The sequence below is a fragment of the Glycine soja genome, chromosome 10 (genome assembly GCF_004193775.1).
Source record: "Glycine soja cultivar W05 chromosome 10, ASM419377v2, whole genome shotgun sequence".
Taxonomy (NCBI): Eukaryota; Viridiplantae; Streptophyta; class Magnoliopsida; order Fabales; family Fabaceae; genus Glycine; species Glycine soja.
This window is the reverse complement of record NC_041011.1, coordinates 33883055-33909189: the sequence shown is the minus strand read 5'-3', so window position 1 is coordinate 33909189 and position 26135 is coordinate 33883055. Positions and strand designations below refer to the sequence as shown.

At 37.6% G+C, this 26135-nt stretch overlaps 1 protein-coding gene across 3 annotated transcripts in view; it reads left to right on the top strand.

Annotated features, from left to right (window-relative positions):
- The window catches only part of LOC114372090 (chromosome transmission fidelity protein 18 homolog), a 52677-nt gene extending 27961 nt beyond the window's left edge, over nucleotides 1-24716 (top strand). The window contains exons 10-24 of one of the 3 annotated variants that reach the window (XM_028329487.1): nucleotides 1268-1312; nucleotides 6894-6967; nucleotides 8263-8330; nucleotides 18318-18386; nucleotides 18494-18588; nucleotides 18674-18755; nucleotides 18842-18920; nucleotides 19009-19096; nucleotides 19198-19351; nucleotides 20000-20188; nucleotides 20284-20343; nucleotides 20899-21206; nucleotides 22668-22773; nucleotides 24092-24160; nucleotides 24355-24716. In XM_028329487.1, coding sequence (XP_028185288.1) covers nucleotides 1268-1312; nucleotides 6894-6967; nucleotides 8263-8330; nucleotides 18318-18386; nucleotides 18494-18588; nucleotides 18674-18755; nucleotides 18842-18920; nucleotides 19009-19096; nucleotides 19198-19351; nucleotides 20000-20188; nucleotides 20284-20343; nucleotides 20899-21206; nucleotides 22668-22773; nucleotides 24092-24148 — 1474 coding nt within the window. In that variant the 3' untranslated portion in view covers nucleotides 24149-24160; nucleotides 24355-24716. Of the gene's footprint in view, nucleotides 1-1267; nucleotides 1313-6893; nucleotides 6968-8262; nucleotides 8331-18317; nucleotides 18387-18493; nucleotides 18589-18673; nucleotides 18756-18841; nucleotides 18921-19008; nucleotides 19097-19197; nucleotides 19352-19999; nucleotides 20189-20283; nucleotides 20344-20898; nucleotides 21207-22667; nucleotides 22774-24091 lie in introns of all 3 variants that reach the window. The other 2 variants (XM_028329485.1, XM_028329484.1) reach the window with 2 other exon arrangements.
- Nucleotides 24717-26135: the final 1419 nt, after the last annotated feature.

Below are 26135 nucleotides of genomic sequence, written 5' to 3'. Positions count from 1 at the left end.
AGAAACTTTGATGACAAACTTCTGTTGAAAATCAAACCCTAAATTTTAAGAGAATCATGTCATTGTATTAATTGGAAGGATTACTGTTAACTATTCTATTTTTGTTTCATTCCTAGCAAATTTTGGGAATATTTTTTGTTATTTCTTTTTTTTTTTTTTTACTTCCTTCTTTCTATGTAATGAATATTTGCTTAGATGAAATAATAGAGATGAAGCTATTTTCTTCATGCTCATACTTTCTATTCTTCTCAAGCCTTTGTAACTTGATTTCAAGTCTACATGTTCTAGTTCTTTCGTAACCACCATCCACCTCATGTTGCCAAAATGCCAACTAGTGCCCACTGCAGGTGGGCAATGCCCACCACTCTCGATTGTTGCTTCTATCAACTATGTTTTGGCTTCGGCTCAGGGGATGCTTACGTCCAGCAACTGCCATCAGCCAACTCACCTTATACGTACTTATACTTCCCATTATTAGGAAAGTTAAACTGTTACCAGCCTTTGTCTGAAAAATATGAAAGGATGCATTGACGATTAGATCTTATGAATCCATTGTCTTTCCGATGGGGGTTTGAGTTTAGCATCTTTCTATTGTACTGCAAATGCTACAATCAGGGATTCATTTGAAACAGTCTCAAATTGGAGGACACCAAAAGAATTTATTCCTTTAATTTTTATTCCTTTATTTGTATAATTTTTGTATATGTTTTCTGGTTTATTGATATTGGTTCCAACAATTAGTGAGCTATTTTTGTTTACTTTTTGCAAGAGAAAACTGGGGCAATCATGACGGCATTTTGATTGTTGACTATTTATCGTAATTATAGAAAAGAAAGATATCTGAGTGCTGTGTGTCTTGCAGTCACACATGTTATTTATAATGAGTAATTAGGCTAAAATTGTAAATATGAAGGGAGTCAATCAAATTCCTAATTTACATAAATTGACCGCCTAAAGGGCTACTTCCTCCTTTGGCTTGTTATTTAGGTTACTAAATGGTTTAGGAAAGTGCTAGAAGATTGCTTATTTGTTAGTCAAAAGATTGTTTTCCTCTTTGGAATGTTTTTTGATGTATTTTCCTTTTAGTATAGTGAATTTCAGATATGAGAGGTTTCTTTATGTTACAACTTGATCCTTTATCCTTAAATGCTAATTTTATCTCAAGCTAGTATTCCTGCCTTTCTTGTTTGCATCAATCCCTCTATTATTTGTAGATCTGAATTTATATATATTTTGATTTCTTGACAAAAACTTTGCTCCTTGACAGGGTTCATATATTTGTTCAACCAACGGTTAGTCGTGTGGTAAACAGGTGATCATTAGCTTGAAATAGTTCATACTTCATACAAATCTAGAATAGGTTCAAGGTTACTTATAATATATATGCCTACTTAATTTACTTTCTAATAGTTGACGTACTTGAATACTCTTTGGTTCCCATTATTTTTGGGGGCAAGTCTACAGGTATGGGAGATGAAAAATCTCAGGAGGGCGGTGGCTGCTATCGGGGACGTTATCGAGTCCGATGATGACATAGAGGATTGTCGGCGTCTTGACCGGGCTCGATTATTGGTGAGGACACCGCTGCCGCCGTCGATAAGGTCGGAGGTAATCGTCCGTGTAGGGGAGCTCGAGTACAGCGTTTGGATTGTGGAAGAAACAAGTATTGAAGGTAGGCTGACCAAGAAAGGAAGCTTGCCATCTGAGGGGTGGTTGGAGATGATAACATCCGATGATGAAGGGGAGGGTGGCGATGCTGTGGATGACACCGATACTAACTTCTCCTTCTCGCCGGAGTTGCCCAATCGGAAATTGTCTCCGTCGGGTACCCATTGAGCACAAGGACGGACTGACGTGCGCAGCGGCGATGGTAGACCTCTGGGCAATAGCCAGGTTGACGTTGCACACCAGGAAAAGTCAAAAAGCATGGTAGGTGATCTACTGGGCTCTACCTCGGGTAAGCACAACCTAGGGGACAGCTCTGCAGCAACACAAGAGGAAGTTGCTTATACCAAAGAGGAAACTGCCCACAACACCCTACAGGATGACTGTAGGCGCATAAATCACACAGAGGGAAACAATTTGAATGGTGGAGTGAAAGCAGTTGATGGTCAGGCCTTTATCGGGGAAGAAGAGAGATATGCCATGCAGTCTCCCTCTCCCTCGTTATTGGGGCAGATCCCACAACAAAATGGGCCAGCTTGCATTAAGGGCCCAATAGCGGTTCAAGGAGGGTGCAATAAGGAAAATAATTACCCAGCTGAATTCTTGGGGATGAATGAAGTGCAGAATCAAAAGGGGGTGGGCTAAGTAATGTCTTAGGCCCAATGACGAAAACTGATGGGTGTCATAAGGAGGAACCCAGACCTGCAACCCAACCCACAAAAGAGAACCTAGACCCCCAACTACTCAGATCATTGCCCTATCATGTTGAAGTCTAAAATTATTGACTAGGGCCCTAAGCCTTTTAGGGTTTTTAATGCTTGGTTGCACAATAAGGAATTCAATAAGGTGGTGAATGATTATTGGTCTGCTAACCAGCCTATGGGATGGGGGGGATATGCCTTGAAATGCAAACTTCAGAAAATTAAACAAAGGTTGAAAATCTGGAGCAAAGAAAATTGTGGAGATCAGGGCAACAAGGTGAAGTTAATCCAGCATAAGCTGAATGATTTGGAGAACTCCTTCACAGCTCAACCTACTAATCAGCAGGTCCAAGAGCTTAAGAAAGCCCAATCTGAACTATGGGAGCAATCTATTCTTCATGAATCAATGCTGCGACAGAAATCCAGGTGTAAGTGGCTTAAACAAGGAGATAGTAACACTGCCTACTTCCACCAAATCATTAATTCAAGTAGAAGGAGGAATGCTCTGAGGGGGATGCAAATTAATGGGGGTTGGGTTGATAATCCTACAGTCATTAAGGATGCAGTTCTTCAGCATTTTAAAGGCAGGGTTGGGTCTCTTTCAATGCTTTGTCTTCAATCCAGAGTGAGATGCTGGTGGAACCTTTTAAAGAGGAGGAGATAACTAGTGCGGTGTGGGCTTGTGGTAGTGACAAAAGCTCAGGGCCTGATGGGCTAAACTTCAGCTTCATTATGCATTTCTGGAGGGAACGGAAACCTGAGTTCCTTAGGTTCTTTTCAGAATTCCATGTCAATGCAGTCTTCCCCAAGGGCCTCAACTCATCATTCATTGCTCTCATCCCCAAGATCAAGGACCCACAACTAATTACTGACTTCAGACCAATATCCCTAATAGGATGTGTCTACAAAGTTATTGCCAAAGTACTATCTACTAGGCTTAGCAAGGTTATGAACCATCTCATAGATGAAAGGCAATCAGCCTTTGTTAAGGGCAGACAGTTGCTTCATGGAGTTTTAATTGCTAATGAGGTTGTGGAGGAGGCTAGGAGATCTAAGAGACCTTGCTTGCTGTTCAAAGTCGATTTTGAAAAAGCATACGACTCTGTGTCTTGGCATTTCCTCTTTTACATGATGAGAAGAATGGGATTTCAAAAAAAGTGGATAGGCTGGATTAAAGGGTGTCTATCATCAGCATCAATATCCATACTAGTGAATGGTAGTCCTACTGATGAATTTAAACCTCAAAGAGGTTTGAGACAAGGGGATCCATTGGCTCCTTTTTTGTTTGATCTAGTTGCTGAAGGTTTGACAGGCATGATGAGGGAAGCTGTTTCCAAAAACCTCTATCACAGCTTTATGGTGGGAAAGAAAAAGATCCCAGTCAATATACTCCAATTTGCTGATGATACTATATTCTTTGGGGAACCCTCTATGGACAATGTCACAGTTATTAAGGCCATTCTCAGAAGCTATGAGATGGTATCCGGCCTTAGAATTAACTTTGCTAAGAGTCAATTTGGTGCCATTGGCCAAACTCAGTAGTGGTGCAGATCAGCAGCTGAACACCTGAACTGTGGCCCCCTGCAGCTTCCATTCACCTATCTAGGGATGCCCATAGGTGTTAACCTGAGAAGGAAGGTTGTGTGGGATCCTATAATTAGAAAATTTGAGGCTAAGCTGAATAAATGGAACCAGAGGAAAGTCTCAATGGCAGGCAGAACTACTTTAATAAATTCTGTCTTTACAGCTTTGCCTCTGTTTTATGTCATTTTTCAGGGCCCCTTCAGCAGTGATAAAGAGGCTAACTTCAATCCAAAGAAACTTTCTGTGGGGTGGAGGTGCAGAAGGAAAAAAAATAGCTTGGGTGGCTTGGGATCAAGTCTGTGCTCCTAGAGATAAAGGAGGCTTGGGAATCAAAGCTATCAAGGCTTTTAACAGAGCCCTTCTTATCAAATGGAAGTGGCTGATGTTCCATCAACCAGACCAATTATGGAGTAGAATTCTCATCTCAAAGTACAACGGATGGAGAGGATTGGAAGAGGGCTCCCTCAAGCAGACCCATTCCTTTTGGTGGTCTGATTTGAAGTCTGTAATGCATAACAGCAGCATGGCTGAGGTCTTAAAACAGTTCCAGTGGAAATTGGGCAGTGGCGATCAAATATTATTTTGGGAAGACTCTTGGGTGGGTGATGGAATAACTCTTAGAGAAAAATACCCTGAATTGTATCAAATATCATCTCACAAATTTCAGTTAGTGGGAAGCATGGGGTCCTTTGGAGAAGAAGGTTGGCAGTGGGAATTCTCATGGAGAAGAAACCTTTTTGACAATGAGCTAGGAAGTGCCTCAGACTTTACTGAACAGGTCACAGCTCTAAGCCCTAATGCAGCTTTGAAGGATCATTGGGTGTGGGGTGCTGATCCAAAAGGAATCTTTACTACAACCGCTGCATACCTTTGTATTAAAGGTGATCAGCCAACAGCCTACCTAAATCGTGGATTCAGACAGTTGTGGGAAGTCAAAGTACCTCCGAGAGCCCTATCCTTTGCTTGGAGACTACTTTGGGATAGGTTACCGACAAAGGAAAATTTAACTAGAAGGCAAGTTGTTATCGATAGTGATCTCTGCACCTTCTGCCAAAGTCAAGTTGAATCTGCCTCCCACCTTTTTTTCACATGCAAAAAAATTATGCCATTGTGGTGGGAGTTCAACTCTTGGGTCAAGGAAGACAGAGTCTTGCATTGTAGGCCTGGGGACAACTTCACTCCACACTTCTCCTTGGCTGCTTCGAGGGCTTCTAATAGAAAGTGGAAGATTTGGTGGATAGCAGCAACAGTATCTATCTGGAACTCTAGAAATGATATGATCTTTAAAAATCAACCGTTTGTTATCTCTAAGTTGGTGGATAATGCAATCTTTCTCACCTGGTCTTGGTTGAGGGGGTGGGAGAAGGACTTTGCTGTTCCTTTTCAGCAATGGTCCTCATCCATGTCTCTTGCCTTTATCTAGTGTGGGATGGTTGGCTGGGTTTTGTAGTTTTACTTGTTGGGGTTGTATTTTGTTGTCTATGTTTTCTAGTCTCAGGAAATGGCATCCTATATATATCTTTGTAGTAGCTCTGCTACTATTCATATCTAATATATAAATACTTTTGGCCGTTCAAAAAAAAAAAGTCTACAGTACTCCATTGTAAAATAAATATCATTTTAGTGTATTGCGTATGGATTAAGGATATCCTAAATTTTAGAAAAAAGTGACAATTATCCCTTTTTCTGGTAGTATACAATATGAAAAAGGAATAGTTATTAAGAACTAGTTTAGAGGGAGCACAGAGTTGGAAAAAGGTGACAAATTTTTTCCTGGTATTGCAAAATGACAGAATTTGGAATTGCAAGAAAAAGTTCTGCTAATACAACACTTACTTCATAATATAGGATGTACAACAGATTCATTTGATGGTATATATATTACTTTAACTTGAACTATTTGACTTTAATAAAGAAAATATGTATAGTTACATTTTAATTAATTGTATCCATTCTAAATCAAATTCCAAGAGAAAATACAGATATGAAGGATTAATTCTTAGAGATAATTTATGATGCTCTAAATTTCTCAAGATATAATGAATATATCATTGAATTTTTTCATATTTTCCAACACTCCCAAACTAAAGCCTACTAATCTTTAAGCTTGTTACAATAAACCTTTTAAATAAAGAAAATTATGATATGAACTCCACAAATCATGACCGGAAAGGCATCTTGAGGGTGATGCTTTTAGTCTAAGGGGGAACTTCTTTGAGGAAAAGAAACAAATGATGGTTGACGCTAAGTTTGTGGGGCTGCTTGGTTTAGCCATTGCTTAAGTTTTTCCATGTGCCCGGTGGTTGGTTTTAGGACTGAGGTGTTAGAGAGATGAGCATTGCTGGAAAGATAAGACAACTCAGAAAAATGGCTGGAATACATGAGGGTTTGGGATGGAGACAAGGCTAAAGCATTTGGAACTCAAGACTGGCAGGCCAGTCTCTAGAACTAACTCTTGTACCCTTAATGTTGGATGCACTACAAGTAACTAGTGGTTTAACCATAACAATATCCTAACAACTTGATAAAATATTATATCTTAATAATACCAAATAATGCCCAAATCTTAAGCTATCTATGATTTTACTATTCAAACAAACCTTAAAAAGCATGCCGGTAGTTGCCTATATTTTCAGTAGAGAGAAGTGCTCAAAAGCTCCACTTGTACTTTCAGATTGGAATAATAGCACGGAACACTAAGCTCAGAACTGAGGGAGTCACAACTTTTGGAAGCTTAACAAATTAGCTACACAGTTGCTAGGCCTTATATTAATAAGATATGGATTGAGGTTGTTATTATAAATTTGAATGAATTATGAACTCTATGGACTAGTACTCATTGTTGCTGGACTACATATTTGATAATTTGATTATTGTTTAGCAGTACCTTCTCTGTTCATTTAGTTTCATATATTCATCCTTAGACATAAATGATCTTTGTAGGCTGACATATATATGTAACAAGGAGGGAATGAAAGCCAGTGCAATTGCACTCACTGCTCTAGCAGAATATACAGGTGATTTTTCTTATCCTTTTGAATTTTGTACCTTGCAAGTTGTGCAAATAAATTAAATTTTTAACATCATTTTGGTGTTACCCATGCATTTTAGTGTTTGACTTCAAGTTGAGGGGGAAAATTTCAATCAGATTGGCGTAAGTTAATTAGCCTCTTTGTGTTTATCCTTTCACCTAAATTAGACCCTACATGAACAACTAGGGAATAAAGTAGAAGAAAGACGACTAATAGAACATGACCAAAGTCTGTTAGCCAATTTAAGAGGAATGATTAGCAGTTGCTAGGATACTGAATATTCAATTAAAATAAAAATTAGGGAAAAAGGTGCATCTGTAATCACAACCCTAGGTCTCTTTTTTTGTTAAATCTTTCACTCATTTTGTCTACTCACATTTACTGTTTTTCTACGATTGTTTGCCAAAACCATTTTTAATAGGATTCGCTTGGACTACTTGTAGTTGTAGAATATATTTGTTTGGAAACCAACTCTAGTCTCTAGGGTACGACATTTGGACTTTAGGTCTACTGTTACTGTTGTGTAGGTACGCTTGTCCTTAAGTGCAATTTTTACGCGTCAATTTTTTGGCGCTGTTGTCGATAAAAGTGTCAAGAGAACTATATCACTCCCTATACTATTGCATATATCTGTATAAAAATAATAATACTATTGAATATATATATATATATATATATATATATATAGAGAGAGAGAGAGAGAGAGAGAATTGATAAAAGTTTTTTCTATTATTGAATTGTAGAAAATTACAAAAAGGTGCTAAGCTTCTGTGTTCAGTAGCTATATATATAGTGCAAAAAGCTACAGTTAAACCTAGTGCCAGCTGTGGCAGTTATAAATGCCTTACAACAATAACAGCTGAGAGTAATAAAGACATACACAATGCAAAATAAAGAGAAATGGTATTCTCTTACATGACTGCTGTCCAAAAGTCTGTGCAGGCTTATGTTGCAGTTTATAACAATTCCTTTTGTTGTGCCTTGTCTGGACCTAATAATGGGTTACCATTCTAACCACCTTCTCTGCCACTCCCATGTCAGCATTGAGATCTTACCACTTCCTCTCATTTCAAAATCTAGGGTTAATCTTTATCTAGTATGATGATAGTGTTTGTCACATCTTGAATGCTTGATCCATTTAAGTCTAATACTTGATTTTGTGGTGTGTCTAGATGTTTTGACACCTTGTGTAAGTAAAGCTGTTTTTACATTCTCCAAATCATCTTTCCAATCATTTAATTTTTCTCTTGCTTTCTTTCTTTATTCCCCTTTCGTTACAGAATGTGATATTAGATCATGCTTGAACTCTCTCCAATTTCTCTTCAAGAAGAAACAGGCACTCAATGTGGTAAGACTTTAATGTGATCCAGAAATTCTGAAGAACATTTTAAGACTTGTGAATTCATACAGCTTGATTGTGTGTTGTACATATTTTTGTACAATTGGCTGGCAACTCCAAATTTCTTGCTTTGAAAACATTTGAAAAAGCTAAGGAAATGTGTTGGTTTTTTAATTTTTTTAGCGAGTGATTATCTTGTTTCTGTCTGCTAAGATTTACTAAATTTCTAGAATAGGATGAAGTTGATTATTTATAAAATCTCAATTTTCCTAAGCATCTCATAACTTAACCCCTAGAACTACTCTATTGTTAGAAAACATGGGTGATAGAATTTGGGCTTTTAGCACTCTGCCGTTTGTGAAGTTTACAGTTTCAAATTCCAATTATTGAAGTATCCAGGTATAATACATTTGATCTTATCCTTTGTGAAAGAAAAAGATGAGACACGTAATTCTTAAGGGGGATGCTCTAACATAACAGTTAGGCTTCCGACTGTAGTGGTGATTTGAAGTGAGAGTAGAGAATCCACAACACTAGAGTTGTAGTTTGAGTGAGAAAATGAAACAAAACAGAAAGAGAATTTGAGAGTATTTTTAGTATATTGTGTAATTGATTTTCTGTCTGAAGTCTGAACATGGAACGGAGTTCTCATTTATACATTCAGTTATTTTTCATTTTTGATCCTTCAGCAGAAAGTCCACAGTCAATGGAGCTTCTTCAAGTCACTTTTGGTGATGTTGAAGAAAGTTACAGAGAGCTATGAAAAAACTACCCAAATCCCACGAAGTGGCCATTGCAGCTTTACACTATAATATCTCGTGAACAGGTGCATCAACTACAACAAATTTAGAGAAGGGATGACAAATAGTTTGTCATATTTGTTGGCTTGAAGCTTATGGGATCAAATTTTTTATATAATGTACGTAAAACATTAATAAAACTTGGGCAGTCATCTTCTGTTGGAAAGTTCCCTTAATTGCGGTCACCTCTATCCCACCTTAAGTTGCGGTCTTTTTGGGAGCTGCTGTGATTGTTACTCTGACATGGTTTTCACTCAATTTCCCTTTGTTTTCTCCTATTTTAATATATACTATAGGCTCTGATACCAAAGTTTGAGCATATGACCTAACTCATCTCCAAAAATTGGGTTGTACAGTGAGGATTGCCTAAGCTTTATAAGCTCTATTGAAATTGTGAGATTTGAGTAGTTTTTTAATAGCTGCTTGTAACTTTCTTCAACATCACTAGAAGTGACTTGTAGAAGCCCCATTCACTGCAGATTTTCTGATTAAGGATCAAAAATGAAAAATTTTCCAAATTCAAATCTGACCTCTTGAATAAATCAACCAGGACATCATTGTTTGGTCCAAAATTCTTAAGAATGAACTTCCTAGGATTGTTTTGCTGAACACAGGCTGATCAATAAATGCATGAAGCTTCCCTCTTGCCACTCAAGAAAGCATCGTGCACAGTTGTTGGATATTGCCTACTTGTGGCCTCATTAGCAAAGAATGGTCGATTCCTCAGATTTTTTTGCAAGTATATCATAATATCACCAGATGAATGCACACGAACATGGGTTAGGGATCCCCTTTCTTATGGTTTGTACCCTCATGTTAGTGTGCACTCATCTGATGATGATTAAGATATACTGGTAGAAAATAATGCTGCTTGTCACCATGAGAGAGAGAGAGAGAAAGAGAGAGAGAGAAGACAAAGACAGAGAGAAAAATCTTTGAGAGAGACAGAGAAACCACGAGAGCATAGAGAGAGAGAGAGTAGGAAGACAGAGAACCAGAGAGAGATTGTGTGACAGGGAGAATGGGAGGAGAGATTCTTCCCATTATCGCGTGTCTTCACCAAGGCACGCTAGGAAGAAATCTTGCACTGTAGCTGCAAGATGGAACAGCAGAGTCACACGCTTCCGTCATCACAAGAATGTTGCAGTGAGCTGGAGCACAGAACAAGAGGATGTCAATGACAAGACCACCAACTCTGGTGACTGGATAGAGGTATCTCGGAGAAGAAACAATAACGCAGCAGGAAAAAGAAGTAGAGCGGGTGGAAGTGGGAAGCAACTACGTTACAGAAACTTATACTGGAGAAACCATGAAGATGTTACCACGTTTTACTTTTCCAGATTCCCTGACGGTACAAGCGAGTATGAATTATGGAAGATTTTCCAGAAATGGGGCAGAGTGAAGGAAGTTTTTATTCCTAAATATAAAAACAAGGAAGGACACAGATTTGGATTCGTCCGATTCAAAGAGGTGATGGATGAGACGAGGCTGGAATGTGACCTGGACAATAACATCTTCATTGATGGAATGAAGCTGTTTGTCAATAGACCAAAATTCGACAGGGATAAGGTGTATCGTATACATCCAAATGAAGAGTCCTTCCAGAATTTGGGGAGTCGTCAGGAGAAAAACAAAGGGAAGCAGCTGGGAAATACCTGGAGGTGCCACGATGGTGGAGCACGTTCATACCTGGAGGTGGTCAAGGAAGCGCCACTAGGACATGGAAGCTCTTATCTGCTGAAGGAAGATCCACAGGGTATTATAAAAGAAAAACCGAGGTCGGTGGTACTAAAATCAACCAAGGAGGAACGTCAATGGTTGGAGAAGGCTTGGGTAGGGAGATTGAAGAATAGGGGGATGTTCGAAAAGCTGGAAGAGGAGTTAAGGTGGGTGTTTGATCGCGATATTAACCCTTGCTATTGGGGTGATGACTGGATTATCCTCCCTGGACTGGACGAATCCAACGCGAACAAACTGATTAATGAAGAACTGAAGAATGGATCTACACCCATAACAGAGCTTCAGAAATGGTCGCCGGCTATCAGACCAGAGCATAGACTCACATGGGTCCTGCTACAAGGTCTCCCGCCAAGCGTGTGGAAACCTGAATTTATGAAGAAGGTGATGGAGCTTATCGGTGAGATGGTGGAGGTTGATGAATATGTGGAGGAACGGAAAAGGATGGATGTAGCTCGAACTCTTGTCCGGACAAATCGGAGATTGGGCTTCCAGGAGAATATACAGGCCACCATTGATGGGGAGGAGTATGAACTTACTGTCGTGGAGGACATGACTACCATGGGCGACAAACTGAAAAGCTACCATAATAGTAGCTGGTTCCCTCCATCACCAATGTCGACACAACCAAACACTCCAGCAACTCGCACCGACGGCACTCCTGGGTGCGACTCCGGCAACGACGACAGTGACGCCGTTTTTGATGACGTGGATGCCGACGTTCCTAAACACTGGAACAACTCTTGTTCGCCCAAACAACGTCCTTCCAGATCGCGCCGTGACCAATGGGTAAAATCCCTTGGTCGTTCCCCTTCGGACCGGTCCAACACTGACGCGGATGACGTGGACCAATCCAAGGTGGTCAACGGCGGGGGATACCCAAGAGTAGCGTGTGGTGTGGATTCCGAACTCCACAACGGTCACATTATCCAGAGTGGTAAATCTTTCATTAATGAAGGAGATAGACAAAGCTGGGCTAGCACGAATATAGCAGGTTCATCACAGAAAAATGAACTAAGACAAGAGGGGAGGACAGGACAGAATTATAAGGAGAAAAGAGAAATTTCAGACATTGATACAGAAGGAGATAGGGACGAGGTTCGGCTTTTTGAGAAACAATACCCACATAGGGCTGACAACCTTAATCTGAAGAAATGTGGAGTCAACTTTACTTCTGGTCAACATGTTTTAAACGAAGACATAGGGGATATGGGCCAGAAGTTAAAGGGCCCAATTAAGTTAGCCACAAAGGTATATGTAATAAGAAAGGAGGTGCTGTTAAGTCATGGAAAGGCCCAATATTTCCATGGACCAGAGGCGGTTTTAGATGTGGTTCCAGGAGCAGATGGCATACCTGCAATTCAAGGAGATAAAACTGAACAGGAGCTTGATTTAGTAAGAGAACTGGGCCTCACTCACGGGGGAGATGATAAGGAGATCAAGGAAACCTTGCTGGATATGGATAACAGAGACATTATGAAAGCAGTTGAGATGGGAATAAAAAAGCAGATATTATGATCATTCTTTCTTACAATTCCAGAGGCTTGGGGAGGGGGATAAAATGGTCAGCTATTAGAAGGACCATTTCAAAACATAAGGTGGATATTGTCTGTATCCAAGAAACTAAAAAAGAGTGCTTTAACAAAGAAATATGTCAGGCCATTTGGGGTGATTCCTATGCATCTTGGGACTATGTACCTTCTGTACAGGCTGCTGGGGGGCTATTATGTTTATGGAATAATTCTGTTTATGAGGTGGAAAGGCGGGTGAAAGGTAGATGTTTCCTTATGCTTGAAGGAAGGTGGACTACAAGCAACCAGAGGATGTTCCTAGTGAATGTTTATGCTCCCTGTGACCTTGCTGGGAAGAGAGCTCTTTGGGAGGATTTGAAACAGATCTGAGCTTCTAATTCCCCTGGTGTTTGGTGCTTTTTAGGGGATTTTAACAGTATTAGAAGCCAAAATGAAAGAGTTAGTTCCTCTAATCGGATTGTTGATCCCTTGGGTATCTCTGATTTCAATCAATGGATATCGGATATGGAGTTTCAGGAGATTAAGTGTATAGGCAGAAGCTTCACCTGGATTAGACCTAATGGAAGTGTTAAGAGTAGGCTTGATAGATTCTTGGTTTCAGACCAATGGATGTCTATATGGCCTGATAGTTGTCAACATATCTTACCAAGGGACTTTTCTGATCATTGTCCAACCATATTACAAACTAAGGTGCTGGACTGGGGCCCTAAACCTTTTAGGGTGGCTGACTGGTGGATACATCAAAAGGGTTACCAAAGATTAGTGCGGGAGGCTTGGAACAATGCTCAGCAGGGGGGATGGGGGGGGGGGGGGGGTTGTGCTCAAAAATAAGCTCAAGTTCTTGAAAGAGGCCATCAGGCAGTGGAGTAAAGACTATGGGTTCATAAATGATAAGGGGATCCACAATATAAAGAAGAAGCTCAATGAAGCGGAGGATTTAGCATCTAATAGAAGCTTATCTGTTGATGAGATAAAGGCTAAGAAAGAATTACAGCAACAATTGTGGGAGGCCTCAACAGCTTATGAGTCTTTATTAAGGCAGAAATCTAGAGATAAATGGCTAAAAGAAGGGGACAACAACTCAGCTTATTTCCATAAAGTCATCAATTTCAGAAGACATTATAACGGTCTTCAAGGAATTCTCATTCAGGGAGAGTGGATTCAGAACCCTATTGATGTTAAGAAGGAGGCTGTTAATTTTTTCCTTAATAGATTCTCTGAACAGCAGTCTTGTAGACCCACTCTTGATGGAGTGCAATTCTCCTCATTAAATCAGGAGCAGAGAGAGTTTTTGGTGGTTCCTTTTTCGGATTTGGAGATCAAAGAGGCAGTGTGGAGCTGTGATGGGGACAAGTGTCCTGGTCCTGATGGCTTCAACTTCAAATTCATTAAAGAATTTTGGGATATATTTAAAACTGATTTCAGAAGGTTTGTAGATGAATTCCATGTGCATGGCAGCTTCCCTAGAGGCAGTAATGCTTCTTTTGTAGCTCTAATTCCCAAAATTAAACATCCCCAGTCATTTGATGATTACAAACCAATCTCCTTGATTGGCTGTATGTACAAGGTGATAGCTAAGCTTTTAGCAAACAGGTTGAGAAAAGTGGTATCTGGTCTTATTGATGAGAGGCAGTCAGCTTTCATAAAAAATAGACACATTCTGCATGGCATACTAGTCCTTAATGAGGTGATTGAGGAAGCTTCTAGAAGCAAAAGGCCAGCTATGGTCTTCAAGGTGGACTTTGAAAAGGCCTATGATTCAGTCTCATGGGCTTTTTTGGATTACATGCTGCAAAGAATGGGTTTCTGTCCCATATGGAGACACTGGATTTCTACCTGTCTCAATTCAGCAAGCATTTCAATTCTTATGAATGGCAGTCCTACAAAGGAATTTGCTCCTACTAGAGGCTTGAGGCAAGGGGACCCTTTAGCTCCCTTACTCTTTAATATAGTTGCAGAAGGCATCACAGGATTGATGAGGGAAGCAGTCCAGAAGAATTTATATAGAAGCTATATGACTGGAAAGAAAAAGGAACCCATTAATATTCTGCAATATGCAGATGACACAGTATTTGTGGGAGAGGCTGTTTGGGAGAATGTAGCTGTCTTGAAGGCTATGCTTAGGGGATTTGAATTGGTCTCAGGGCTGAAGATTAATTATGCAAAAAGCCAATTTGGGATTATAGGTGGTAGAGTCAATTGGGTAAACCAAGCTGCTCAAATTCTGAATTGTAGGCAGCTGCAAACCCCCTTTCGCTATTTGGGTATTCCGGTTGGGGCTAAACCTTCAAGCAACTTGGTTTGGGAGCCGTTGATTAGTAAATATGAATCCAAGTTATCTAAGTGGGCACAGAAGAATATTTCCATGGCAGGGAAGGTGACTTTAATTAATTCGGTGCCCAATGCTTTACCAATATATTTGCTTTCCTTTTTCAAGATCCCTCAAAAGGTAGCTCATAGATTGGTAACATTGCAAAGAAATTTTCTGTGGGGGGGAGACAAGGACTACAAGAAAATTCCCTGGGTAAAATGGGAAGTTATTTGCTTACCTAAGGAGGAAGGTGGTTTGGGGATTAAAGAAATATCTAAATTTAATGAAGCTTTGTTGGGTAAATGGATATGAGCTTTAGCTTCTGACCAGCAGCAACTATGGGTTAGGGTCATTAAATCTAAATATGGAGGTTGGGACGAGTTTCAGTCGGGCAGAGATAAAAGGGGATACTCTCAATGGTGGAGGGACCTGAGGAAGATCTACCATACTTCTGGACAGAGCCTATTTCCTCAAAATTTGGCTTGGAAGATTGGTGGGGGGGACAGAATTCATTTCTGGACAGATCATTGGCTAGGGGATGACTGCACCCTACAGCAGAAATATAGCCCTCTTTTTCTGATCAACAGGCAAAAACACAATACCATTTCACAGATGGGATATTTCTCTGCAGATGGATGGAGGTGGGATCTCAACTGGAGGAGGAATTTATTTGACCACGAAAATGCTTTGGCAGTGAGTTTTATGGAGGATATTACCTCTATCTCTATTCAGAGATATGTCAAGGATACCATGGTGTGGAAAGCTGAACCTACAGGAGTATATTCTACCAGTTCAGCATATAGATTAATGCTGACTACTAATGCCTTAGCCTCAGATGTCAGAATTTTCAAATCAATATGGAAGATGAAAATCCCCCCAAGGGCAACAATCTTCACTTGGAGGCTCCTCAAGGACAGATTACCTACTAAGGGTAACCTAGTAAGAAGAAATGTCACTATCCAAGATACTGGATGCCCTCTATGTGGTCAAGTACAGGAGGAAGTGGGTCACCTTTTCTTTAATTGTCAAATGACACTGCCCCTATGGTGGGAATCAATGTCATGGTTACAGGCTGTAGGACCTCTCCCAATTATCCCAGCAAGTCATTTAGCACAGTTTTGTGAAGGATTCGGAGCTAATGGAAACCATAGCAGATGGTATGGGTGGTGGGTGGCCCTAACTACTACTATTTGGCAACATAGGAATAACTTCATATTTCAAGGAAAACAATTTGACTCCTCGAAAGTCATGGAAGAGGCTATGTTTTCAGCTTGGTCTTGGCTAAAAGCTAGGGAGAAAGGGTTCAACACTAGCTTTAATCATTGGTCCTCTAATATAAAGGATCAATTTGGTTAATCTAGGTGGTTTTGATTTTCTGATGGGTTAGCTTGGGTTGTATCTTTGGGAGGCAGCACCAGAGGTGCTTTGTATTTTCTTTTTTTTCAGTACCACTTGTACTGTTCTGTTTATCTCATTAATATAATATACATTTTGCCTTCAAAAAGAAAGAAAATATAGGGATCAATTGTTCTTTGCTTGTGAGGCCACAAGTAGGCAATATCCAACAACTGTGCATGATGCTTTCTTGAGTGGCTTGATGGAAGCTTCATGCAATTACCAATCAGCCCGGGTTCAGCATAACAATCCTAGGAAGTTCATGCTTAAGAATGTTGGATGTTAAAGAAAGTTATAAGGAGTCATTAAACAATTACCCAAATCCCACAAAGCAGCTATCACAACATTACACTATAATATTTTGGGAATCAACTACAATAAATTAAGGGAGGGGGTGAAAGCAACTTGTCACGTTTGGTTAAAAGCCATGGCCTGAAGCTTATGGATAAAATGCTTTGTAAATAGAGGTAACACATCAGTAAAACTTAGGTAGTCCTCTCCTGTTGGAATGCTACCTTAATTGCTGTCAGCTCTAGCCTGTCTTAGTTGTGACCTCTTTGGGGGCTGCCTTAATTGCAGCCTCATAGGGGATGTTTTCCCCACATCAACTAGAGATATGGTCTAAATAGAGCTTATAAAGCTTGGGCAGTCCTCACCTTATAAATAGGTTTTTTAGGGTTGAGCTAGTCCGATAGCAAAATTCTAAGATGGTCTAACTTGATCCATAGTCCATTTAGGGTTCCATAGTAGTTAGTTATTGAGAGGGTTCCTTGCATGGTACTGAATCTTGCTTTCAATTTCATAGTAGGTAGTAAAGTCCTTCTTCATGGAGTATGTCTCATTAAGATTCCCCTGCATTTCACGAATGGAGGGATAAAACATGCAATTACAGCTTATTTTGTGAACCAAAGTGCCATAGCTAGGTTTATGATAAGAGAGTCTTCATCATCCCTAGCCTCAAACTTTGGACCTCCCCTTTCAATATGGCTCAACTTCATATGCCTTTTGGGAGTGGTAAGAATGTATTGTGCCCATTGTAGATATAGTTGTGACCGTCAAGTTGGTAAAAAACCCCCAAATTTGGAAGGTCATTAGGACCCAAGGTGGTAACTTATTCCTCAGCCATGATTAAGAGCCCACTAGCATAAGAAAAATGCTGTAAAAATGGGAAAGAGTGGTGTTGTAGATCTAGAGTGCACAACACTGGATTTGGCCAAATTGACCCCTGGGATAGTCAGAGGAGACACTGACGAGCTGTTCTGTGCTAGTGCCAAAGAGTGGCCTACACATGCTAGGTATTAGGGTGGCGTGTGGGGTGGAGATCTGCCCCAATTCTTCTGGTGTCTAACCAGTGGAGGAAAGGCACTCCTCCTGGTACAACCACGGCTCCCGAAGGCAGCAATGACAAGGGGAGTGAACAGAGGCATGCTGATATCAAGCAGTGGAAATAGCTCCCAAGATTAGGAGCTCTAATACAATTTTGAAGAAAAGGACGTTTGTGAATTAGTTGTGTGAATAGTAAAATCTCTAATCTCCCTTTTTACAGGTAAGCAACTAACCTAAACAAGGAAATAAGAGATTATATCAAGAAAAATAAATATCAGTATTCAATGATATTTACAACACCTTGCTTCTTGCACACAAAGCTTATCTTAGAAAGTTCAGAAAGAAGGCAGCGACATTGGTATATTGTTCAGAATCTTCCTTATCTCATCCTCTTACAATCCTCCCCAAGCACATTTTGCCTAACCGCTTCACTCGGGGTCATCAAATCTCGATTACCAGCCTTTTGGTGGTCGTGGAGGTTTCAATAGAGGCCGTAGTGGCCACATTGCAGGGCATTCTGTAGCCCGTGGTGGGAGAATGTATGTTCAGTGTGAGGTGTAGCATAAATTTGGCCACAATGTGTCGATTTGCTTTCATTGTTTCGAGTGTGACTTCATTCCACATGTTCTTGTGAATTCGCAACCTTAATACAGGGACTAACTGTTAGTCTGGTAACAGTTTGCTAGTTTTTTTTGCCAGAAAGCTCCTGGCAACATTTCGTATATATATCAGAAACCTATTAGAAAGCTCCTGGCCATATAATTGATATCACAATATTTTTGTTGACTTTATGGCCCTTCACTTCAAAATTTGGAGTATATTTTGCTTGAATGAAGAAAATGTGTTTTGTTCATTAGATGCTGGATTAATATTCACCTGCTTTACTTGTGCACAGTTTGATATTGGTTCTCAAGTTGTTGGCCAGAAGGACATGTCAAAGAATGTTCTAGACATCTGGAAAGAAGTAATATACACTACTCTTTTAAATTTGTTTATTTCCTAGCCAGTAATTGTCTAAAAGTACTACTTAAAATTTACCATCTTTAGCATTGAGTGATATTCTTTGTGTAGATATTCCATAAGAGACGAACAAAAAAGATTGAAAGAAAATCTCATAGAGGCAAGTCCTTTGAATTTGACTCCTTGTACTCCCTTGTGTCAAACCGGTAGGCCATATTTTACTGTTTTTCTCATTTCTCCATCTTATGTTCAAATATTTCTTCTTGGTAAAATGGGAATATTAATGTGCAGTGGTGATAGTAACTTGATTCTGGATGGGATTCATGAAAATGTTTTGCGGCTCAATTATCATGACCCAGTGATGCAGAAAACTGTAAGCATTTATCACATCTCACTTATTTCCTGGGATTCACTCACTGATTCTTTTGAATCATTGAGAATTTTGTTACCTGTTTGAAGGTTGAGTGCTTCAACAATCTGGGAGTTTATGATCTAATGCATCAATATATAATGCATACACAACAGTTGCCCCTTTATGGTAAGAACACTAAGAAGATAATTTACCTACTTTAATACTTTTAACAAGTTAAATATCACTGTTGTTTCTCTATCTTTCCTTTCATCAGTATATTTGCCCCTAGTAGCAATTACTGTACATCATATTGTATCTCAAGTTCAGAAACCAACCATTGAGTGGCCAAAGTCACATCAGAGGTATATCTTGTTATTGTGCTAGTAGGCTTAGCATAAATTGTAAAATGTATTTTTCTTACCAAACAAAATTTCTTAATGCTGTATTGTATAAAAATCTTCAGATATCGTACAATGATGATGGAAAAGATGGACATTTTGAATACCTGGCACCACAAAATCCCACCGTATATTGCAAGGAACTTATCAGCTAGTTCCTTTGTTGAAGACTTAATTTCTCCATTATTACATATTCTGTCCCCACCAACTATAAGACCGGTGATGTACTAATTCTGATGTACTAATTCTGTTTGTTATGAATATATCTAATCAATTTTGTCTCCTTGTTTTCCTCCTCTATAATTGCTCGAGCAGATATAATTGCAGATCCTGTGTTATTTGATGTTCAATTTTGTGTTTGTGACGCACTGTTCTTGTTTGATAAATTATTGGTTGAGATGATTAGGCGAAAGAAAGTATCATGATAAAGAATGCCTCTTTTTTCCTTTAGTTTATTATTTAATTCAGTTTGAACAAAACTTTAGTCCAGTTTGCTTTAATCCCTAGAACCTATAAACCCCCAATCTCATTTCACAGTCTTGCAACAGCAGTACTGAGTCAGTTTTTTAAATTTATATATGAAGATCCTGCATTGCTATGTTCTTTCTTTAATTCTATTTTTATTTATCTACAGCTCTTCTCATTTCTTTTTTTTACCTTGTTTTCATCAATAAATTTTCTCTGTATCAGGACCATTTAGCTTCAATTTGATTATGATTTTTAATCTGATGTTCCTCGTAAATAACTCGGTAGTCTGATAGCTAAGTTGAGCTTAAGCTAATCTTTCATTGCTCATATTAGCTTGGCTCAGCTCTGGTTACACTAGGTTTTTTCCCTCTTTTTTGATGTGGTTTCTTTTATCTTTAGGTAGCATTTCAATTACTATCAGATAAGGAGAAGAATGATCTTGCTCAATTAGTTAGCACAATGGTATCATACACTATAACGTATAAAACTGTGAAATCAGATATGCTGCCTCAAACCCAGAGGTGTGAAGTAGCTGATGGCTTGGCACTGTCTCTTGTTCCTCCTATCAGCGACTTTATAAATTTCAAGGTTTGGACTTTGGATCATTAATCCTATTTCTATCGTGGAAGTATATGAATCTCAGCCAGATTTTGATATCTATTCTGTTGTCTACATTTGTGCAGGATTATACTTCAAACCATAATGTGCTTTCTGTAGCTATGAAGCAGGTTTTGGTACATGAGGTGAGACTTCATTAACTTTGATGTCTTTTACATATTTTTCTCTTGCTTCTCTATTTAAGGAGGATATTCAGACCTTCTCCTTTGTCTCACCTCTTTACTAGTAGCATAACTTATTACTTATAAATAAATAAATGTTTGTTGACCAATGATTATACTCATCGCTAGCATTCTCACTGCTGTCTTCATATAATATTTGCTTTTGTGTCTGAAAGGTTAACAATTAGTTTTGTTTATAAGTTCAAGTTTGAAAGAATGAAAATGAAATTTAAATGTCAAATATAACTATCTGGCTCCATAAGGCTTATTTATATCTTTCATTTTTTTTTAATATTATAGCAGTAATCTTTTAATCTTATTATAATTATAATTCCATTCTTGAGATTGCTTGTAGACCTTGGTAAAACCTTACATTGTTTTTTATTCACGTTATCATGAATGGCTTAATTCTCGAATAACTTTTTCCTTCAAATTGATTCATTTAAAATTTGGCAATTGCTTTAGGGATGTCTGTATCCATTTTTTTCACTTTTATATCTGTTCCATTTTTGTACACAGGTTGAAAAGCATAAGATTTTACAAGTTAGTAATGACAAAACTGGGGCCTTCACAAATGGAGGGCATGAAGTTATTGAAACTGGAACTAACAACATCCCATTAGCCAATACCAATCATGCAACTGCAGTTGATATGAAAACTAATGAAAATCAGGCTAATGTTTTATCACAGCAATTAAATGCTAATCCCACAGCTGTTTCACCAAACTTGAATTCCGATAAAAGTTCAATTGCAGCAGACTGTGGGAAACTACTAAACATGGGAAATGTGAAAAAACCATCCAGAACTTCCTCAAGTTTCTTTGACAGGTGATTCTTCCTCAGTGATTTCTATGTCCCTTGTAAATCGCTATCATAACACAGTAAAACTACTTTTTTGTGTCATCTGTTACTTCTAAAGCGAATATTGATATATGAGAATCATATCTGCTAACCAATCCATGTATTATTATAGCTTCTAATTTAGAAAAATTAATTAAGTGTCATGAAATTGGAATTTCCCGTTTGTTCAAAATTAAAAAAAGTAAAAAGTATTTTTTAAAGTGGTTTTTTAAGAAGCAGATATGATTTGCTTCTTAAAAAAACAAAAAAAAAACACTTTTTTAAGCAAAAACAGTTTAAACAAACACACCAGAAATGTAGAAAACTGCTTATTTTATTCAAAAATGTGTTTTTTAAACAAATAAGTTTAAACAAATAGATCCATTAAAATTAAATCTAGCTGAGTCACAGGCCTTCCTTAATAAATTTCCATAGCAGGTTTAGACATTTCCTGGCATTTATACCTTGCATGGAAATGATTTCTGTCTCTAAAAAGTATTCCCAGCATATATTAATTCAAGTTTGATGTACATAATGAAATAATGTCTTACACCTCCTATTAAGAATGTGTATACTAGGAGAAACAGAAAATGGCTCAATGCAAGTGGGTCTTTAACTGGGTGAAGCTTCTTTGGGAAGTTAGTTGGTTAAAGTTGTTATAAATAGAAAAATTAAAGAAGTTTTTGGAGTTGTAATTGATTGATTAGGAGAGATCATGCACTCAAAAGTCCTTGATCCAAGAAGTTTCAGTGAAATAAAATCTCTTTCGTCTAATCTGCCATACCAGTTATCCAACATTTTACCTATATCTTGCCAGATTTAGTATGAGAACGAGTTATTTTATATTCCAGATATTTACAATGTATCACTAAATGTTTACAACAACAACAACAACAACGCCTTATCCCACTAGGTGGGGTCGGCTACATGGATCAACTTCCGCCATAATGTTCTATCAAGTACCATACTTCTATCCAAATCATTAAGTTCGAGATCCTTCTTGATAACCTCTCTTATAGTCTTTTTGGGTCTTCCTCTGCCTCGAATTGTTTGCCTTCTCTCCATCTGGTCTACTCTCCTCACTACAGAGTCTACCGGTCTTCTCTCTACATGATGGTAAAAATATTGATTTTGTTAGACATCAAATCTGGATCAAAATTATTTTTAGGTATTTCTTTTTTTCTTTGAATTTTATTTAGACTTTGATACAATCTGGCAAAGATACCATGCTTCATGGATAAAAAATGAAAACCTCCCCTTTAACTGATTACTATTAATTAAAAAAAATTCTGGTGACTTGGGTATAATAGGATTAATGGTGTCCATTGATTTATATTGGTTAGTTTTGTTGTACTATTGGATTTATGGATGGCTAGCATGCCTTACTGAATGATTATCATTATGTAGTCATCATTTACTCCAGCTGATCTTTGTTTGCTTCGAGGACAGGTTTAAAAAAGTAAATGTTAAGGGTTTACAAAGTAATGACAGATCTCTACCAGAAGAAGCTACCTTGGACAAAGATCGATACCCTATACTTTTTAAATATAACGAGGTACACTGCATTTCTTTTTAGTAATGAATGAAAATGGAAGTTTCTTTATTTTATTTGGCACTTGACAGAAAAATAAAATGTAATTGCATTTAATTAATAAGAATACATTGTTGTGAACTTAAAGGCATTAATTCAAGGCGTTGGATATGTTAACAGAAACATTTTTGCAAAATCATTGCATGTAGTTTCACTACTTTTAAGCAAAATGGAGAAATGATTTAAGTTAATAGCAATAGTTGATTCATTGATACGTTAATTATTACCTTTGGTAGTGATGATGCTATATTAGTAAATTTTACTTGCATGATTTTCTTGCTGTTCATTGCAATCTGGAAATGTTGTACGCATCCATTTGTAGAGCATATGCTATATTAAAAAGTCATGCTCTGAACGGATTGGAGGTATTTAATTATTAGGATTACATGTCATAGAAAACAACTGGTTCTCTAATAGTAATTCTATTAGATTGCAGTTCTGCGTAAGATGATTGTTAGGATTTAGGAGTATATATCGGATACCAAATCTATTAGAGAGCAGTTCTGTATTAGAAACTGCATGATGGCAGTTATGCATAGAAAATAATCGCTGGTAGTTGGATATTAGGAGTATATATTTGATAGATAGTTGTGTAATTAAAAAGAGTAAAAGTCTTTTGCAATTTGTGGATAGAGAATACTCTATAGGAGACTTTTGTCTCTGGGACGGCAAGTGTATTGCTGCAATGTGTGCAATTGGTGTTCTATTATGCTCTCACTAATAAATATGGCAATTTTCCAAATAGAATTGTATTTGCATTTACAACCAATCTTGTTTGTTATGCTGCTCTTTTTTAAGGTAGTTTAGTCTTAAGATCTACGGTAAAGAATATTCTTCACTCTTCATGTTTGACCAAATTAAGTCCCAAATTTAGTGTCACGGATAATCCAACCATCTTTTGTTTTGTTTTCAAAACTTGTCTGAGTCTCTGATTTTGGGTGGTTGAACCATTTGTGAGTGGTTTTAAGGTTGGCCCTGGATCAGAATGGGGTCAGGTTGGTTTGAACAGTCCGATCCAACAAATTTTAAAACAATGATTTAGAGCACAATTTTGAACTTGTTTGTAACTGATACAAATTTTACCACTGCTGCTTATTGTTTCACATATCAACACTTGGTGCTATGAGAAGTTTGCCTGAAAATAAGACGAGTCTAGTAATTGATCACCTGAGTTGAAATAGTTATTTTTGTATCTATTCATACATTTTTACCAAAAAAAAAAAGTCCCTTTTTAATTACACGAGAACAGAATGCTAATTGTGACTTATTCATTGCTTTGCAGGGCTTTACTAATGCAGTAAAAAGGCCTGTTCGTATGCGTGAATTTCTATCCTTATAATGTGTTTAACAAGTAATGTTCATTCTTTCTTTCACTTGATTGCCTTAGAATTATCGATTTATCATCAAGGACTTCACTTGTTCCCTTTAGATTAACTTTGTTGTATGCTTCAGAATCAAATATACATTCATTTTTGTTATTTCTTAAATTCACTAACATAAGCATCGAAATACTTGCCAGTCATCACACTTAGACTTGACTTCCAGGATACACCGAAGGGATCTCTTAATGTTTCTCTTGACTTCGACAAATATTCCACATGCTTGGACTGTGTGCAGTGTTAATATTTTAATTGAGAAAAAAAAAATCTGTAGTTATGACTCAAGTTTTCCTTTCAAAGTGTACTCCTTACTTTACATGCGCCGAATCCACAAAGTATCCATACAGTAATATAAAGTTCTTAGTTGAGAGAAAATTGTCTCATTTTGCAAATTGCAACGCAACTTCCATATGATATAGATAGCAATTATTAAGCAGACTATGAAACAATTGGTCCTACATTCGACCAATAATTGTAAGTTCCATATGCATTTTTTGTTGATTGGATGGAAAAATGTGTACTTTTCAAGTTGTTTTAGCTTTCCTTCCTAATTGCAAAGCTTAGGTGCATTGGATTCGGATGATACGTTTCGTTTGTAATGAATAAATTGAGTGATAGTTAGATATCTCTTCATTTGAAATAACTCAGTAACAGTCGTTATTTTTCTTAATTTTTTCTAAATTTATTTAGCTACTAGAATCAGTTCATAATAAGCAGGACTACAGGCTCCCTTTATAATTTCTGTGGACCATATTTTATTATTATTATTATGGAATCTTCCACGTAACCAAAGATTTCATTTATTTGCTCGCTCTATAAATTGACTTTGACTTTGTTTGCGGTCCAATTTTACACATCATCATAGAAATAGAAAAGATAGAAAAGTGATATTTTAGAGAAAGAGAAATAAAGTAGAAGTAAATTGATTTGTTGTGTTGTTTGATTAAAAGAAAATGTGAGAAATAGAATAAAAAATAATATTATAAAGTTGTTTGGTATGGATAAAATAGGAAGAGAATTAAATTAAAACACAATTGATTTATTTTCAAGGAAAAAAATAAAATTTTAAGCATAAAAAGTTGATTTTTAAGGACAAATAATCCATTATTACTGTTTAAGGAGATTTTTGTGAAGAGTGAATTTTTCTGCAGGCCCCACAACTTTTAGAATTAACTATTTCAATTCACTCATACCACTTGGCAACAGCATTTTCGTCGTCGGTCATTTAATTCCATCGTGCATAACAGCCTTGGTCTGAAGGTGGTCTTTGGTCCTCGGAGGATTTTGATCGGGTTGCTAGGTGCACCTAACACATTTTTAAAATGGCAAAATTGGCTTTGCCTGTTTTTCTTTAAAATGGGACAAGTAGTGCTGTTTTATTTGTGTTAAAGGCTTGGTTTTGTGATTGTTGTGTGATTTCTGTGGTTGGTGGTCGTTTTGTAATTGTTGAGAGAGTTAATAGTTCCGTGGAGGTGAAAGTGTTATTGGTGTTGTGTTTTTTTCGACGGAGGTATACATTTTTTGGCTTTTTTGAATAACTAGTGTTGTAGTAGATCTGTTATTTTGTACATACGAATGAAGTAAATACGTAAATGATATACGAATGAAGTACATCTGTAAGTAAGAATTACAACATATAGATTTACTTCATCCATATAAAGCATATGAATGTAGTTCATTCGTATGATTTATACGAATGAACTACATCCGTAAGTTTAAATTTATACCTACAAATGTAGTTCATCCGTATGTCTTATACGGATGAACTACATCCGTAAGGTTGGAATTTAAAGCTTACGGATGAAGTACATCCATATAAAGCATACGGATGAACTACATCCGTATGCTTTATACGAATGTACTTCATCCGTAAAGGTTTGAATTTATTTTATATTTATTTTTAAATTACCAAAAATTTATATATATTTTAATTATTAATATGTTATA